This window comes from Mus caroli, unplaced genomic scaffold (assembly GCF_978045245.1).
Source record: "Mus caroli unplaced genomic scaffold, Mus_caroli_1 scaffold_1, whole genome shotgun sequence".
NCBI classification, from domain to species: domain Eukaryota; kingdom Metazoa; phylum Chordata; class Mammalia; order Rodentia; family Muridae; genus Mus; species Mus caroli.
This window is the reverse complement of record NW_028227256.1, coordinates 21,292,175-21,310,667: the sequence shown is the minus strand read 5'-3', so window position 1 is coordinate 21,310,667 and position 18,493 is coordinate 21,292,175. Positions and strand designations below refer to the sequence as shown.

Below are 18,493 nucleotides of genomic sequence, written 5' to 3'. Positions count from 1 at the left end.
CTACATCAAGAGCTTAAATGTCTCACTGTAAGACCACAGGAGAATTAATCATCTCGAAGAGAATTCTACAGATATTTAAAGCTAGGTCTACCTATCTATCTGCTCTCCTAGGCCTTGCCTTCAGTATTGGGAATCACTAGATATAAGCAGAGGAAAACCCACTTAGTTTTTAAGGTAAAGAACAGTGTCAGAAAGAAGTATTATATTTTTTTTCAACAATTGTAAAGTTTTATATTAACCAATTTTTTTAAAAAATGTCTTACAAGGTCACCCCTTGCTCCTGCTTCGCCTTCTTCACCAGAGGCACCCTAAAATTTTAAGATAAAATGTCACATGTTTTCCAGCTCTCCGTTCACGGTTCAACTTTAACCTGTCAACATTGATAAGCATTTATGAGCAGCCAAATGCCCCAAGGATCATTCAGGAGCTCTCAATTCCATGACAACAGGCTAATCCTATGAGAAAAGAGTAGACTGGGGACTCCAGAGAGACCTGGCAGGTTTCAGCTAATTGAGTTTGAATCATTTAGTTAGATTAACAATTCTATCTAGCAGTTTTAAAATTCAATAACCCCGGAAAGTGTCATTCTACAGTAGAAAGAGGAATCCAGACACAGGCCAACTCCATTTACACATTTTATTGGCTGAGGTCTCGATCAAAAAGCATCTTGATTAGATGCTCTTCTGTGGCTTCAAAAGTCTGTGTCATCTGAATAAAATTCAGCAAGCTAGAGAGACAGGGCTACCCACTTCAAAGAAAGAATACTGTATAGTCCAGGAAACAGTCATTAGTGCCAGCCTCCAAAAACAGTCTGGCTGCACACCAAACTTCACTATGGTTTTCCCTCACTATAAAGCACACTGAGAACAGCTGTGTGCCTTCACTGATACACCACACCCACAAGCCAGACAGCCCCTCCTTGTACTTAAAGTGGTGAATACCCAACACCGCAAACCACATGCAATGCTTACCTGTTCACCCTTCCGCTAACCACACTCAACACTTACCTGTTCACCCTTGGGACCCGGTTCACCGAATACACCCTGGAGTAAATAAAATTTGACAATTTTCAGCATCATTTCAGATGAGCCAGTATCCTTGAATGAGCTGATGGATAAGGTGATGGAAGAGAGCTCCCTGATTCTCACCACTTAATTGAGGACCAGAGGGTCTCGTCACAATTGTTTCCCAAAGCTCTGGTAACATGAGAGCATTCTCTGGTCATATTCATATGAATGAACTTTTACTGGTAGGAATAGAAATTTAGAACTAAATAAAAACTATAACTGCAATTGATTTTTTTTCCTCCTCACCCTTTATTTTTCTTCCTTCTGGAAAGTTAGTTTTGTTTTGTCTTGAGTGTCAATTCTCAGTAATTTAACACTATATTTCTTTCACTCTATTTCTTTATGATAGTCAGTAGAGAGAGTCTTCACTGGGTAAAGCAACCTTGATTTCTCAACAAAGAAGGAGTAAACATTCCAGATTTAAAAGAGGGGGAACACACACAAAACCATGTAGACCTCTGTATAGCTTACCCTGTCTCCTTTCATTCCAGGAAGTCCAGGGGGCCCAGGCAAGCCAGGAAGGCCAGGGCTGCCAACAGATCCCTGGAAAACAAACAGAAAATCTTCAGAGTCACTATGTCCTCGATGCTCAAAGTTGGCAAGACAGACGGGCGAGGGCAGGGTGGGGGTTGGGGGGAGGGGGCCGGGGTATCAACTCATATGTAAAGTTAGTGTGTGGTTGATTTAGTGCTGCCTCACTCCTGCATCCCAGGAGAAGAGGGGTGGGTGGCCTCCCACCTTCCACCCCATCTCTGAATTCCCTCTGCACAGCTCAGCAACAGTGGACCCTTTCAGCCAATGCCTGGCAGAACGGCAGCCCGCTGTTGCTTCTCCTGCTGTGTAAACAGAAGCTACACAAGAAGCAAAGGCCACCATTCATCCACAGTTCCCTCCATTCCACTAAGAGGCAGATGCCAGCCATGGCACTTCATGCCTCTCTGGGTTTTCGAATGCATTCTACAAGCCACGCTGATTAAAATACTTATGGCAACTATCATAGATACAGTTGGAAATTCCATATCGACAGCTTCACACACTCACATAACAACTAAAATAAAAACCATATATACAGTTAATTAGATGATCTTTTGCAATTTTTCTCTCCTTTCCTTAAAAAAAAAAAAAAAGCATATCTGCTTTGCAGGAAGCAAACATGTAGAGTGGAAACCTTACTTACCAGTTTCCCTGGTATGCCTGGAGACCCTTCTGGTCCTACTGGGCCTCGACTGCCCTGTGAAAGCATATATATTGTCATCAGCTAGATCATCAGCCCAGAGTTAAATGCTTCATTATTATATGAAAAGAAATAACATTTCATCCAAGCTTTTGGTAAAATATAGGTGTTGCCAAAATCTCCCATCACTCCAACTGAAGGCTCAAACCATCCTGTCAAGAGTCTAACCAGTCACCTTCTGTGCACTGCTCATGGAGCCTGCTTGTGCTGTTCACGGGATGCCAGGCCAGAACACCAGAAATGTTCACTGCCTGTACACACAATGATGTTAGTAATTTTCAGCATGTAAGTCACATCCTGTTTTACATTATGACTATTCATATATACACTTTTATGCTCTCACTTAGACATGTTCTTAGGGTATTCCATACCCACTCATTGAGCATGCTGCAGTGTCTGTGTAAGCTCTCGGGTCTACAGATGCCTTAAAGAAGCAGCTGGCAAATGATTGTGTGCCTCCAAAAAGCATAAAAGGGAAACACAGGGCAGAGATGCTTGCCTTTAAATGATTGCTGCAACCTCCAGAAGACACAGATGGTAGACATTTATAAACTTTCTGAGATAAAATTTCTTGTTTCACTCATTCTAGATCTAAATATGTCTCCAAGGATTGCAGACTTTGTTAAGTGTGACTCACCATGAAGGTCTGACAACAGCAATGCTAATGTTATATCTCGTGGGCCCATCTCAAATTTTATTATTTGAAATCTAAGTTTTCTATTCTACTTGAAACCCTAAACTTTAAAGAAAAGACATTTTTAAGAAAAGGGGGTATGTGACTTTTACTTCTTTCCTTGAGAACCCAGCATAGTTTTATACAATCTGACTAAAACCTGTTATATACCTAATGTTGTTTGCAGCTCAGTATAATGCAGTGGAACACAAGTAGATAGACAATCGCAATTCCTTCAAGGTTTATCATGAAACCGCAAGGACTAATTTGAGTTAGTTTTCCTTTAAACTGGTATAACAGTTCCATTTTAATAATTCATGATTCTAAAGGCTTTTGGTAAGGTTGTATTATTCTGGCCTATATCTGTAGGTTGGACAAGGTATCAAGATCCATAAACCTTCAATTTCCCTAAAGGTTACCACATTATAACAGTCTCTGGCTGTGGGCTATAATTTCATTATGGCCCTTTCAAATGACTTATGAGTGACTGAAACTCAATGCTCGTAAGTACTTTTCAAAAATTTTTATATTAACAACCTGTCAGGTTAAGCATTTGGAACAATACATTGGTCCTTAATTCCATGGGTGACTTGGAAGCCCAGAAGTAGTACCCCAGGAGGATGTAAATCCAGATGGAAATGGCCACTGCAACAGTTCCTTTTTCTATCCATCAATTAAGATTGTCTTCTGCCCTCCCTCCAGATACCCACCACAGGAGAGGCTCATGGCCCACCCTTCCCATAGGAACTATTGACTAAGGAAGAATACTAGAAAAAGGAGAGTCATCATCTTCCATAGTCTAGGCAGTTTTAAGTCACGTTCCCCCCCCCCCATGCTCCAGGGGACTGCATCACACCTAAGCTCAAGCAGATGGCTCTGGTTATACTCATCAAGTCACTCAACAAAGACAGAATCAGAAAACAGTAAAGGGGGCAGGTCTTTATGGAGGAGTGGAGTAGAGGATAAGACAGGTATGGAGTATGTGTGGTCACAGTACATTAGACACATGTATGACATCGCCTACAAATAAGTTTACTTTTTAAAAATTGCAACAAAGGGGAACTTTAGCTTCTGCTCCAATTAATTTGGAATAGATCTTCCAAGATGGCTTCTCATCTGTGTGTGTGTGTGTGTGTGTGTGTGTGTGTGTGTCTCACTGGCATTCTCAAATAGTTCCCAGCTGCACTGTGATGCAGAGTCTCAAAGACATTGGTCTAACAAGACTTTAATCTTAAAAACTGATATCACTGATGAGGAAAAAGAAATATCAGAATGAAGCTTAATTCCTAACTCCTGCATTCACTTAGTCTCAAGCATTCCCTTCTATATAAAAGAATTGTGCTACTGTATCAAAGTTAAGAATGGTTAGTATAACGAGATGAAGAAATTCAAATATTAGGACTCTAGAGCCTTTAGTTTATGCTTGGGCAGACTAACTATCTCAAGAGTCAAACACAAGGATTGTCTCTGCCGGCATCTTATTTTCTCATCATTCGTAGCTCCTTAGTGTTTGTCCTGCAAGTCCTTCACATCCCAGGCAAGGCAAGGCTGAGTGCCCACAGATGGCTCAGAGCACTACTGTCAATACCTGCACTGGTAGATGGATGTACCCAGGGGGAGTCAGTATCTATGTAGGACCAGGGAGGAACCTGTGACATGTAGATGTGTCTACTACTGCACAAACAGGTAGGTTCTTTGTTCTTCTGCATTTCCATGTTACAAGCTCCAGGCTATTTAGAATGTATCTATTTCTAGAGAAATATTATCTTTACTGGGGAAGTCTACCATGTTCATTTTCATAACAGAATTCAATGGAGTTACAACCAAAATGCTAAGGGCAACACACACACATGCATGCACGTGCATGCACACACTCATGTAAATTCTAGATTTTTATGTCAGAAGAAAAAGATGAGGAACCAAGATATAAATAGCCAACCTAAAAATGGAGCCTAACCACATTCTAAGAACAACTAGGCAAGCCACCATCCACTGAGCCTGTGCTAAGTAGATGACAGAGCCTTGTACTCCAGCATCTTGTGGTCACCACTCTCAGTGTGGCCAATGGAGGCAGGGACAGAAATGCTCCTCCCCATGGCTAATATTTACACACCCCATAAGAGTTCCCATTTATAGGAAGAGAATCAAAAGGAACCTGGATGAAGATGGAATTCTGCCAGCTGATGTGTGAGAATGTACTAAAAGGCCCTTTGTTTCTCTCAGCATCTCTGAGAACTTCAAACCCATCAGCCGACACATCCTTAAAAGGCATTCAAGGCTTTAGAGAAGATGCAGAGCCTCTGTCCCAGCTGTGGCTACAGATAACCCCATGGAGTCCTTTAGGTCTGCATTGCGTGGTTGTCTCCTAGCATTTTGCTCCATATTCCAATATTCCCTATCTCCTCAGCCCTCTTCACCTTTGATTCTGAGTCTCTCGTGCCAGGAGAATTTGGCAAAAAAGTACCAACTTCAAGCCATGCCATGGCAGTATTGGCATGAGAGTACAGAGAGAAACAGACACCAAATAATTCAAGTCGATGCCACTTCCCTTACAAAGGAACATTTATAAAGATCACACACACACAAAAAAAAGCATTACATTTAGTTAGACTAAATGTTACCAGCATTGCTTTCCAAAAGAATTGACTCTATACCATTGGTTTAACTTGTCGTGGCTCTCATATTTCACACATTTCCAAAATTACCTAGCTAACTAGCTGAAGCATAAAGAATATCTTTGGTGCATGTTAGCTGCATTTCAGAAGTGAGAAATTATACATCATTACGTTCAGCCTGTTCTGTATACTAAGTGTTTCTCTCTGGCAGTAACAAAAAGAAAGGATGCTGGTTTTATTCAAAAGATCAATTCTTATTTCTCTAAACCATTTTTTATCCATTTATTTTCCTATTAAATTGGAAAATTACATGAGGTCTACCTCAGGGAATAACTTTCAGTTTGTTACAAGGATTTTTTTAAAGGATTCAATTTTGTGATATGATAGACTCATATTATCTTGTGCAGATTTAAACATTTCTTTATATGTAGGCAGAGAAAGCTCTATCTGAATGCTTACCATCACTCCTATCTGCTTCACACACCACTGCTGAGGGCTGGGCAGGATGGGGAGTGGCTTAGAATATTCAACAACACACCATATGGTCCCCATATGGAGACCTCTGTGCTTGAGGCTGTTGTGCTGGGGTGGAGTGAAGGTCTCCAGGAAAAGCATATGATGTTCAGAAGGAGGAAAACGAGCAGGGTGCTATTCCCGGTCAGAAGCAAGAGAGTAGAGCAAACGTAACCCCACTCATCCAAAAGCCTGGCAAGCTCTGAGAAGCCTGGAGGGTGGCTGGCTAGGAGCCAGTAAAACACAGTACCACACCAGGGCCAGGAGCCTCTCAGACCAATAATAAACCAAGCAGAGAAAGTGTGACAGAGTGGTTCCCAGGAAATCACTAGAGAATCAAAGGAGTGAACTAACCTTTCTTTTATAATCAGTGAGCTAAGAACTACACAGAGCAGTCCTCATCAATTAGAGGTGCTTCTACTCCACAGATAAGGATTTCTGTTGGCCATCTTGGGTTTCCATGCATGCCACGCAGGCCTCCACACACATGACACCCGTATACACATGCATGTGTGTGTTTTGTGTGTGTGAATTTTCAGTGCATTTCCTGATAAACAATAGGTGTACAGTCAATGCTCATTCAATCATACACAGCTTTCTGCTCAAAATAAAAAGTGGATTTAACTGTAAGCAGTCTTAAAATACTAATTCCTCAACACTTGTATACCTCCCTGGGTCAGTCCATCATACAGCATGTTTACTGCTTAAGAACTGTGATCTGGGGGCTGGAGAGATGGATCAATGGTTAAGAGCACTGACTGCTCTTCCAGAGGTCCTGCGTTCAATTCCCAGCAACCACATGGTGGCTCACAACCATCTGTAATGGGGTGTCTGAAGACAGCTACAGTGTATTCATATATAATAAATAAATATTAAAAAAAGAAGAAGAAGAACTGTGATCTGGCTTTAACCTCTGGTTCCTTGCCAATAATCCTCGGCAAGTGTTTCAGTTAGAAATTCACAGGTTCCAACCCTGAAAGGGAACAATGAGTGAGCAGAGGGCGTGGCTAGAGCAGGAGCTCTATTAAGAAGTAGAGAAGCATCTCAGAGCATAAATGCAGAGTCACTCCTAAGCACTCAAGGGAATTAAAAGGCATTCACAGAAAAGGTATGAATACACATGTTAATAGCAGCCAAAAGTGGAGACAAGCCAAATTCCTATACCTGATGGACAGGTGAAAACATTATACCAAGGCATAGTGTAGAGTGTAGAGTGTATACCAAGGCAGAAGCATAGTGTATAGATCTGTTCATATAAAACTTTCAGAATCAGCCATAGGGACAGAAAGAGGACCTAGGAGTGCATAGAGCCGGAAGGTTGGGAGCTGAATGCCTGAATGTGAGAGCAGGGTTTCTTTAGTGGGTGATAAAAAAATATTATGAAATTAATCATGGCGATGGCTACATAATTTTGTGAATATGCTAAAAATTAATGTCATGCATATTAAGTGGTTAATTCATATAGCATGTGAACTACATTTTACTAAAGGTTTTTTTTTTTTTTTTTTGGTTTTTCGAGACAGGGTTTCTCTGTATAGCCCTGGCTGTCCTGGAACTCACTTTGTAGACCAGGCTGGCCTCGAACTCAGAAATCCGCCTGCCTCTGCCTTCCGAGTGCTGGGATTAAAGGCATGCGCCACCACGCCCGGCTTTACTAAAGGTTTTTAACCACACTAAAATACTTCCAGCATAAGAAGAAAATAAAAACCCCTTTATGCTTCTTTTAAACACATCATTTTGGTTCCAGTTTTGGAAAAGAAGATACACCAGATATATAAATTAGTATCCTCATTTTGCTGCCTCTCTGGGCCAGATAGATCTGCACATGCTCAAACATTAACAATCATCCATGCAGCCATAGTAAAGGACACTCAGTGACATCCTCAAAAGGAAGGCATGGGAGAAGAGTACTCACTGGAAGGCCCCTGGGTCCCCGAGGTCCAACCTCTCCTGGGGGCCCTTGTTGGCCCTGTGGAAAGGAAAGCAGACAGAGATACAATGAGCCAACTATTCCTGGTAGCTATCAATCTTAATTGACAGAAAAGCATAAACATAGTCTTACTGGTTTTCCTGAACTTCCCAACTGACCGGGCTTCCCTGGAGCACCCGTGTTACCCTAAAGACAAAAGACAGCATTTAGAATAATTCAGACAGTGAATATAGTCATCAGCCTTCCTTATGCACACCAGGCATTGCTTCTAGTAAATAGCATTCAGCTCCTGGTTACATGGTGAGAACCTGGGAGAATACAGCCTCTCTTTCTTGCCTATGTGTTTGCATACACATGTAATCACATGTTCACATGTGTGTGCATGTACAGGTATGTGTGGGATGTGAGTGCCGCTGGGTGTTTGTGAAGGCCAGAGTGTATTCCTCCACATTTGTGTTTATTGAGATGGAGTATAGCATTGGCCTGGAATTTGTCAAACTCTAAGCTGACTGTTCACTGAAGTGAAAGCATCCTTCTAAGATGGTAGGCACACACTTCTACACCTGGCCTTTCACATGGGGTTCTAGGGATCCAACTCAGGCAAGCGCTTCCCAGACAGCACCACCTCCCCAGCCTCAAGTTCTGCTTTATCAAGTTTTATCTAGTTTACTCTAAAGAAAAGCTCTGTTTTATCGTGCTTGTTTTACTTCTTTGGCCTGTTGTTTCAAATGACTTGTTCTTGAATTCTCTATAGAATATAGTGTGACATAAATTCTATAGCTTAATCATATCTTCCTAATTTTAAATAGTCGGAAACTATGGAGCTGTCTCTGTGTTATACCAGCAAAGAATAACAATTCCAGGAAGACAGTCTCATCAGCCATTTTCCACAGCTGGAAAAGAGATTAGCACATGGACACTTTAAAGGATTTTGCTTTCTGATTTCTCCCTGAAGTTAAATATGAAATAAAATGCAGGCTGGGTATATTAAAAATTATAACAAGAATAAACTCATAAAGGCATAAAGCAAAATATTAGCTGCAAGCTCAATTTGGTTTTTACCTTTTCACCAGCAACACCTTTTGCACCAGGGATTCCAGGGACGCCCTAAAGGAATACACACAGATTCTGAGTTTAACTGCCTCATCTGAGGAACCAACAAATGCCAAACCCTCCTTCTGAGAAGAGGCAGAAGGGACCATGGCAACCTTGAAGACAGCCTGCAGAGATGCTGCCTCATAGCGGAGCTTCACGTGGTGTGTAGCGTGAGGCTTTCCCGTGCCTTGTTAAGTGTGTTAAGGCTGAACAACCTTAAAGAAAATCTCCAAGCTAAAGTTATTTTCTGGAATGGTCTTCAAATAAGGATTTGGCCCCATCTTCACATCAACAGACCAATCTTAGGGCAGGACAGATGCTCTAGGAATGTAACATTGTTTCTTGTACAGAATAATCAAGTCCCCTTTTTGCTCCTGTTGGTATAGGGAAGTCTGTAATATCCCTGGCAGATAGAAAAATGCCATATGCCATAACAGATTGGGAGCCACTACTTGATGCTACCAAGTATCCTTTGTTAACCAAAAAGATTCACTTTCAAAGACGCAAACACAAAAACTCAAAAACACAAACAACATATGAATTTTTGGCCATACATTAATAAAGAATACTGATTTTAATGTTTCAACTATTCAACTATCCTATAGCCCAAGACTGGGAACCTTTGTCACCCTGTCCCTGAGAACTATTTCGCTCTCCTATCTCAGCTCTGCTAACAAGAACTCCAAGACTGGCTAAAAGTAAGACAAGAGCGAGAGCTGTGTTGTGAGCCGCCATGTGGTTGCTGGGAATTGAACTCAGGACCTCTGGAAGAACAGTCAATCCTCTTATCCACTGAGCCATCTCTCCAGCCCTGGCTCTGGACTATTTAAGGAAGATAACAGAAAAGGCAGACCCAAACAATAAATTTAATAGTGCATAAGCAGAATGTACTGTTCTTTTTATGACTCTTGGGTAAATGACCAGCTAGCTAATCCTAAGGGGAAAACAAAATTTTAAAAAAAATGAAAATTAAAATAATAGAACTAAAAAGAAAAGAAAAGAAACCATATTTTCCTCAAATTGCATAATGTATCTATCCCTCCAAATTCATCTTTGTTTTTGTCACACACATCAAACATGAACATGTAAGAAACAAAAGATTAGCACATACTGGTAAGCCCTGCAATCCCACGTCCCCGGGGGGTCCAGGCTTCCCTGCTTCACCCTGAAAGCAAGTTCATTATCACACAATCAGACTTTATGAACTGCTGTGTTCTTCTAAGAAAGACAAGTACATGCATTTTAGGTAAAATAGCTTCCCAGCAGCTAAACTTAGGCACACTTTTAAATTACTTAGGTCAGGGTCAGTGGTGGGTAGGACAAAGGACACATATTCAAACATAGAATTTCCTTCAGCCTACACTCATCAGTGGGGCTATTTCATGGAGTTGCTAAGCCAAGAAAATAAGTATGCTATTTTAATAATAATTTTGCAATTGACATTTCAGTTTACAATTGAAAGAGAGAGAGAGGGAAATGGCAGAGCTCTCTAAGCAAACCTGGTAATGTTATAATGGAATGCCAAGCATACTTATCCACAGCAGAGAGATCCCCATTCAGGCAAACCCAGTCCACACATCTACCTTTGTCCCAGGCATTCCTGGTATTCCATCTCGGCCATCTACACCTGGCAAGCCCTATAAGACACACAAAGAGCACACTGTGTCTTAGAACAAGACGTAGCCTTCTTTCCTGCAGTCCCACTGCAAGTCAGTAATTATCCTGGAAACTATACTTGACACCCACAGCTCGGGACATACCGTGTCTCCTTTTGGCCCCGGGGATCCAGGAATTCCTCGGGAACCTTGAATGCCCTGTAGGGCAGAAGAGATAAAAGAAATAAGACATCTTCAATGATTAAAATGCCCAGGCCATGCCAAATAGGAAAAAAAAAACAATAGATAACTCAGAAGAACAGGAAGTTTTGCAAGGATTCAAACTAATTTTGTACTCACTCTGTCTCCCTTAGGACCTGTTTCTCCTGGAGGGCCTCGCTGTCCTTGATCACCCTGTATAAACGTAGAAGTTCCCAATGTGAACAAAAGTTACTTATTTAGGAGTGTTTTATGATTAGGAAGCTTCATCCACATTGAGAATGACTAACTTGTTTTTCAATGTGTATGGATATTTTGCCTCTGTGCACCATTTGTGTGCCTAGTGTCTTTGCTCATTTTTCTATTAATTCACTGGCTCTAGGAATGGAACCCAGGGCCTTTTACCTAATGGAAGAAAGCACTCTGCTGCTAAACTATGCCCCTAGCCACCCTGTTCCCCCACCTCTTGTAATGGCAGAGTCTCACTGAGATGGTCAGACTAGCCTTGAACTCACCCTGTCGTCCAAGCATGCCTTGAATTTGGGCATCTTTCACCTTGAACTCTGGAGTAGCTGTTATTACAGCCTCTACTACCAGACCTGGCTTCTATTTTTCCACTTTAATTACTTGCATGTACAAGCTACTTATATATTATATAGATAGCATTGTTTAATCTAGGAGACTCTTAGAAATATGTATTTTGTGACTAATAGTGTTCGTTGTAATCTCAGCATTTGGGAGGCTGGAGCAGGAGGATTACTGCAAGTCTAAGGCCAGCCAGGGTTGCATAGCAAGATGATATATCAATATAAAGGAGTGAAAAGCAGAGGTGGGGGGAGAAGAGAGGGGATTCTAGAAGAGGAGTGGGGAAAGCAGCACTGCCTTTAAAAAGTCACTGTTTTGGTTTTTGTTGTTGTTTTGTTTGTCTTTTGTTATTTGTTTGTTTGTAAAAGAAAAACTACTCACAGCTGCACCTGGAATGCCCTGAGGTCCAGGCTCTCCATCAAATCCCCGAGCACCCTGAAAACAAAACAAAGAAATAAAATTCAGATCAGTCATGCATGCTACACGGCATCTTCATCTTTCTAATGCATACCCGCCAGAATAAAAGGAGGCTTTATATTTTAATGCATACTGTATTTGTGAATGAACACAGAAGAGTAAGCCATTAGACACTCCACACATGAAACCACAAGTGTGTATTGCTTGTCATGCTAACAGCACTCAGGACAGTCCCTGATACAACTCTGGATGCTTTAAGATAACCATGGATCTATTCTCAACTGCTGATATGAGCTGAAAACTGGGACTTATTCAGAGGACTTAGCAAGTCTCGTATAAGATTTAGTGGTCAGTTTCCAAAAGTCTCAGGATACCTATGGAAATTCATTTATGCTAGAGGGCTGAGAGCCTCCAGGTGAGTGTGACTTTCACTTCACTGAATTCTACAGTGCCACAGATGTGAGAGGGACTTCTATAACTCTTGAAGCCACCACCCTGCCCGATGTAAATAAAAGTAAGTCATATGACTCTGTGATTCAGAAGAGTAAACCATCAAGACTGTGAGAGGAATCTAACATATATTCATAAAACATATTCACTTTATATATAGTAATCAACCTACTTTCTCCAGATATATCCAACTTACACTGTGATAACATAGGAACTAGCTAGATCGTAGTTGTCAACCTTGTTGCGACCCTTTAATATACTTCCTCGTGTTATGCTGACCCCGAACCATAAAATTATCCCATTGCTACTTCATTACTGTCATTTTGCTACTGTTATGAATCATAATGTAAATATTTGATATGCAGGATTTATTTTCATTATTACAAACTGACCCAAAAGGGTTATGACCCAGAGGTGGGAACCACTGGTCTAAATATTTGGTTTTGTTTTTGTTTTTTTTTTTCAAGTCTAATCATCTGGAAATGATCCTGACTTGGCAACAGAATAGATACCATCTTATTTTCTTCATTAGAATCAAAAGATGACTTTGTCTTAAAAACAAAACTACAGTGGTTTTTGTGCTCACTACATAGTGTCCTCAAGCAAGCACAGGCTGCATCTTGAAATGCTCTTCTCCTCTAAAACTAAATAAGAAAGCACGAGGATAACTTGAGCGGATGGATGGTCTCCTAACAATGTAGGTGAAATGAGAAGGTGATCAAGCCAAGTTGAAAGCCGCAGAGAACATTGGGTGGATGTCAGTCCAGCCAAAGCAGGTAGACCTCACATATCATAACAATGAAAACCTAGAAATCCTTTGCTAGAAAGTTCAGAAGCTGGCAGACTCAAAGAGGAAAGAAAACACTATGGAAGCCGAGGGACCACAGAGCTCTGCAATTCTTTGATCCCTAAAACCCAGAACAGAGCAGAGACATTCTCCATTCACCAGAAAAGAAAGGATTTCGAAAACCTGAAACAGACACTGAGTTCCTCCTTCACCCTGCATTGCAAGCATGCACCTCCGCCTTTGCATGATAGAAATAGCTTTGATGCACTCTCACTCAACAGAGAGCTCTCTGTACCTTATAGCAGTCCAGCTCAGACCGGAAGTGCTGTTACTAGGTAACCACTCCACATCTGTGTTCACAAGAGGAGCTGCCTTTTTTTTTTTAAGCAATTTGACAGAAATGAAGAGAAATGAAAATTTTTGAAAACTATCAAATAGTAAACAACCTCAAATAAAGAACACATCAAGAGCAGTAATTGGGTTTCAAGGTGAGGTCGCCTATTTTACGGAGTGAGTTAAATCTGGATGGAAATGATAGCCTGGGTGTCAACTACACTGAAATAAATGGACTTTATTACTTAATAACCGAGAGTAATATAGAATGTTACTTAAAGTGGTATGGATGTAAAAATATATAGGACTTCAGTGTGTGGGTTTTTGGTGGTTGTTTGTTTATTTGTTTGTTTTTAGAAATACCTTAGAGGAAATGGAAAAAGAAAGCAGGTAGAAAAATATCTAGAAGAGATTGAGTGTGTGAAGAGAGATAGAAGAAAATGTGATAGACAAACCAGGCCCACAAGTCAGAGGATGTGTAGCTCTTCTGACATGAGCTTACCTTGGCCTACTGAGTATCAACAATGAAAACTTACTGTTACTTAATTTTAACTAAAGATCACTTTGCTGTGTGGAACTGATACAAAGTAGCAAAGCTAACTGGAAAGAGAGCAACACCAGGGTCCAAATTGTTGAGGAGCAAAAATGTTTAAACAATCTATAGTCCCGTATACTGGCATTCTAAAATAAACTTTCTAAAAAAAATGTTGACCTTTTTTGCTTCAGCAGTAGACATAATCCCTCCACCACACACGTTCCACACACACAAAGCAATATTGCTGAGAGTACTATGAATGGTTTCCATTGTTTTTCCTTAGGATAGCCACTCCACCAAACATCACAAGTCTTCATCCTTCACCATCAACTGCACCTCATCCTCATGACATCCTGAAGTCAGCTCTGCATGGGCTCTCCCAGATGTCATATCAAGATTAAGCCCCTGCTTTTCCCTACTTTCTCCTCTATAAGTTTCAGTGTCTCTGGTTTTATGTGGAGTTCCTTAATCCACTTAGATTTGACCTTAGTACAAGGAGATAGGAATGGATCAATTCACATTCTTCTACATGATAACTGCCAGTTGTGCCAGCACCATTTGTTGAAAATGCTTTCCCCCCCCCCCCACTGGATGGTTTTAGCTCCCTTGTCAAAGATCAAGTGACCATAGGTGTGTGGGTACATCTCTGGGTCTTCAATTCTGTTCCATTGGTCTACTTGTCTGTCGCTATACCAGTACCATGCAGTTTTGATCACAATTGCTCTGTAGTACAGCTTTAGGTCAGGCATGGTGATTCCACCAGAGGTTCTTTTATCCTTGAGAAGAGTTTTTGCTACCCTAGGTTTTTTGTTATTCCAAATGAATTTGCAGATTGCCCTTTCTAATTCGTTGAAGAATTGAGTTGGAATTTTGATGGGGATTGCATTGAATCTGTAGATTGCTTTTGGCAAGATAGCCATGAGACTATGCTGGGGCCTAGCAAACACAGAAGTGGATGCTCACAGTCAGCTATTGGATGAATCACAGGACCCCCCAATGGAGAAGCTAGAGAAAGTACCCAAGGAGCTAAAGGGATCTGCAACCCTATAGGTGGAACAACATTATGAACTAACCAGTACCCCGGAGCTCTTAACTCTAGCTGCATATGTATCAAAAGATGGCCTAGTCAGCCATCACTGGAAAGAGAGGCCCATTGGACTTGCAAACTTTATATGCCCCAGTACAGGGGAACGCCAGGGCCAAAAAGTGGGAGTGGGTGGGTAGGGGAGTGGGGGGGGGGGTATGGGGGACTTTTGGGATAGCATTGGAAATGTAAATGAGGAAAATACCTAATAAAAATATTTTTAAAAAAAAGATTAAGCCCTTGCTTTGAGTGGAGCTTCCTTGTCCTGCGTGACTGTAGCTGTGTGTCTTTCTTGATTGCATTATAGTCAAATTTTACTAACCTGCCTTCCAAGGAAGAAATAAGAATTCTTTCTTAATGTAAACCTGTTCCTGAGCTTGCAGGCTCCTTGCACCAGAAAAGCCAGGAAAACCTAACTTCTAGTCAAGGACAGGCCAGTGACTGTGGTCATAACTGTATGGATGCGGCAGGGCGACTAACACAATCCCAGGATCATAGGAGATACAATATTTTCCCTTGCCTCTCTCTTTCCATCTTGTCTTTGCCTTGCTGGAGCTGAAGTCTGCCAGCATTGTGTCAGTGTTATTTATGAGTACTGCTTACAAATACTGACAAAACTCAAATATTACACCCCCACTTACTCTAACTTACCTAAGACAGGACTCCCCTCTGCCCATGGGTTCTACACCGCAAATTCCACCAAAAAATATTTGGGTTATATCTATAGTTAACAATTACACATAGTTTTCTTATTATTGTCAATAATTACAAAACTGCTTTATGAAGAATGACAAAAATAAATAAACGTATAGATTATAAACTAACAAGTGATGGTAATAGAGGTGAGATCACTTATTTTTTAAAGATTTATTTATTTATTTACTTATTTATTTAATGTAAGTACACTGTAGCTGTCCTTAAACACACCAGAAGAGGGCATCAGATCCCATTACAGGTGGCTGTGAGCCACCATGTGGTTGCTGGGATTTGAACTTGGGACCTTCAGAAGAGTAGTCGGGTGCTCTCACCCACTGAGCCATCTCAGCAGCCCCGAGATCACTTTTATACTATGACTTTATCATAGATATCTTACCTTTTCTCCTTTGTCTCCAACTATGCCAGTGATGCCTCTCAGACCCTGAGGTCCCTGGAAAAGTGAAAGAGGGGGCAGTAAATGGTTTCAGCGAAAGCACACATTTCTTAAAAGTCTTTTTGTAGATATTAATCCAGAAGTATGTCATCATAATGAAAAGAGACATCAGAAAATGTCCATAGCACAAGGAAAACATTTTTGGCTTAAAAAGAAAAGTCAAAGTAAAGTTCAAATGCTTAAAACCCTTTAGTAAAATTCTACACAACTTTATGCAAATTGAGTTGACACAATGTTAGATAACCAAAATGGTAAGTAGGAACAACTGAGACAATATTTTTGACATTTTTAAACTCATCACCAGAACCCAAACTACCCTTTCCACCTAATTTGAGGTGTGTCAGGGGTAACACTGTTGTAACCCTTAAAATAATAGCTACCTACAAATCTATACTACCAAAGGCAGGCCGTTCCATTCAAACACATAAATGTTTATATGGCAGAAACAGAGCCTGGCTGTCCATCAGCCACTGGTCACCAGGATTTATTATGATATTCCTATGATAAAGGGTGTTCTGGATTCCAACGTGATATAGTGAGCACTCACCACACACACAGGAGTGAATAAGTCTAAGTGTGAGGAGTAGCGTGAGTTTGAGCACCTCTTTCAGTAGTGGAATGTTGCTAGTCCCATGGCAGAGGGTTTTTCATGAACCACCTGATAAAGGGTGAACCTGGGTGCTTTCTCGGGTACTGTGAGTGGGTGCTCTGTGAGCAGTCAGCTATGTTAGACAGCTGTCAACTTTCAAAATTGGCTTATCATTAAAGGTGCTTTAGAGTGCTTATAGTGTTCATCTTCACACTTGGAAAAGATGACACAGTTCCAGGACCAGCCTTCCTTTATCTAACTCAGTCACAAATTCTCTGTAGGTCAATCAGAAATGGTCTGAAATTCCCCAGTACAATATGAGCCAACCTAGATTAACAACTTCAAGCGAAATGTGGTCATATCGGATTAAGCTGTCCTTGTTTATCCAGCTCATTTGATGGCGCTGTAAGTAATTCCTGTACACACAATAAAATAATAAAAAGTACCAGTGATACAGGAACTCTAGGAATAAGCTCTTACAAGGACTGCTAGTTGTACAAATATATAATAGAAACTTTATTTTTATAAATCTGTATGCTGCTTTATAAGTGTGCTTGTACTCTCAGATATAAAAATTTGTGAATTTCAGAAACATTTGGACATATTTCCTCCCAAACACCAAGATTTCAGCAGACGCTGACAGTAACTCTCAGTGGACCCTTTGAGCTACACAATATAAATCCATAATCTTTGAGAATGGATTGTTTTGAAAATACATAAATCTACACCTAATTTTCATCAGAGCCAACAAATTAAAAGCATATACACTACACTGGGGTACTATAACCCATGGAGTGAGAACCCAGCTCCTTAATGCCTCTAGCAAAGGCTCAGGGAAGACAAGATTCTGGTGAAGATAATTGCACTCTTCCACAAAGTTCTCTTGAAGGTTTCATATGGCCCAGAGGAAGAAGCCATTTCTAGATGCTCATAAACATGACTTTTATTCTTAAACTCTGGCTAAACACTGAGATGCAGAGCCTCACTTACTCCACGTAAACACTAGTCCTGGGGACTGGAGCCATGGCTCGGCAGTTAAGAACACTGGCTTCTCTTGCAGAGGACCTGAGTCCAGTTCTCAGCACCTAGACATGGCACCTCACAACTATCTATAACTCAAATTCTAAGGAATCTCCAAGGCATTGCATGCATACGGTACCATACATACATGCAGGCAAAACACTCATACACATAAAATAAATAAATAATTGTTTACAAAAGACTAGTCCTGAGGCAAAAGCAGTGTAGTTAAAGAGACCCTGAGTTTGTCTTCTTTGTCTCTTTGGTGGTAGCCTTTACATAGTCTGCACTTCTGTAAGCTTCAAATGTTTAAGGAATCTTCAACAGTTACTATTTCTATAATTTAGACAAAGGAGTTAACAACTATGCTTTCACTTGGTACAAAACTAACATTAATCCCAATCAAGCAAGCATCCTAAAATGAAGTATGCTCATGTCCAACTGTCTTACTCAATAGCGTAGCAGTTGTGGGACTGTGCACTGAGAGACATGGTAATGAGCCACTAAGAGCATTCTAGATAGGGATGTCTTCCAGAATGAATTCTAGTCGTCCCATGGATTATAAACCCACTGTGTGTTCAATGGATATAAGATGTTTTCTT

General features: G+C 40.8%; 1 protein-coding gene across 2 annotated transcripts in view; it reads right to left on the bottom strand.

Moving 5' to 3' along the window:
* The window catches only part of Col9a1 (collagen type IX alpha 1 chain), a 75,104-nt gene that overhangs the window by 19,670 nt on the left and 36,941 nt on the right, over positions 1–18,493 (bottom strand). For both annotated transcript variants that reach the window (XM_021157330.2, XM_021157337.2), the window contains 13 exons: positions 16,226–16,279; positions 11,908–11,961; positions 11,083–11,136; positions 10,888–10,941; positions 10,711–10,764; positions 10,239–10,292; positions 9,095–9,139; positions 8,165–8,218; positions 8,018–8,071; positions 2,245–2,298; positions 1,539–1,610; positions 1,008–1,043; positions 264–308 (listed from right to left, as the gene is read on the bottom strand). In XM_021157330.2, the coding sequence (XP_021012989.1) occupies positions 264–308; positions 1,008–1,043; positions 1,539–1,610; positions 2,245–2,298; positions 8,018–8,071; positions 8,165–8,218; positions 9,095–9,139; positions 10,239–10,292; positions 10,711–10,764; positions 10,888–10,941; positions 11,083–11,136; positions 11,908–11,961; positions 16,226–16,279 (684 nt within the window). The remainder of the gene's footprint in view (positions 1–263; positions 309–1,007; positions 1,044–1,538; positions 1,611–2,244; positions 2,299–8,017; positions 8,072–8,164; positions 8,219–9,094; positions 9,140–10,238; positions 10,293–10,710; positions 10,765–10,887; positions 10,942–11,082; positions 11,137–11,907; positions 11,962–16,225; positions 16,280–18,493) is intronic.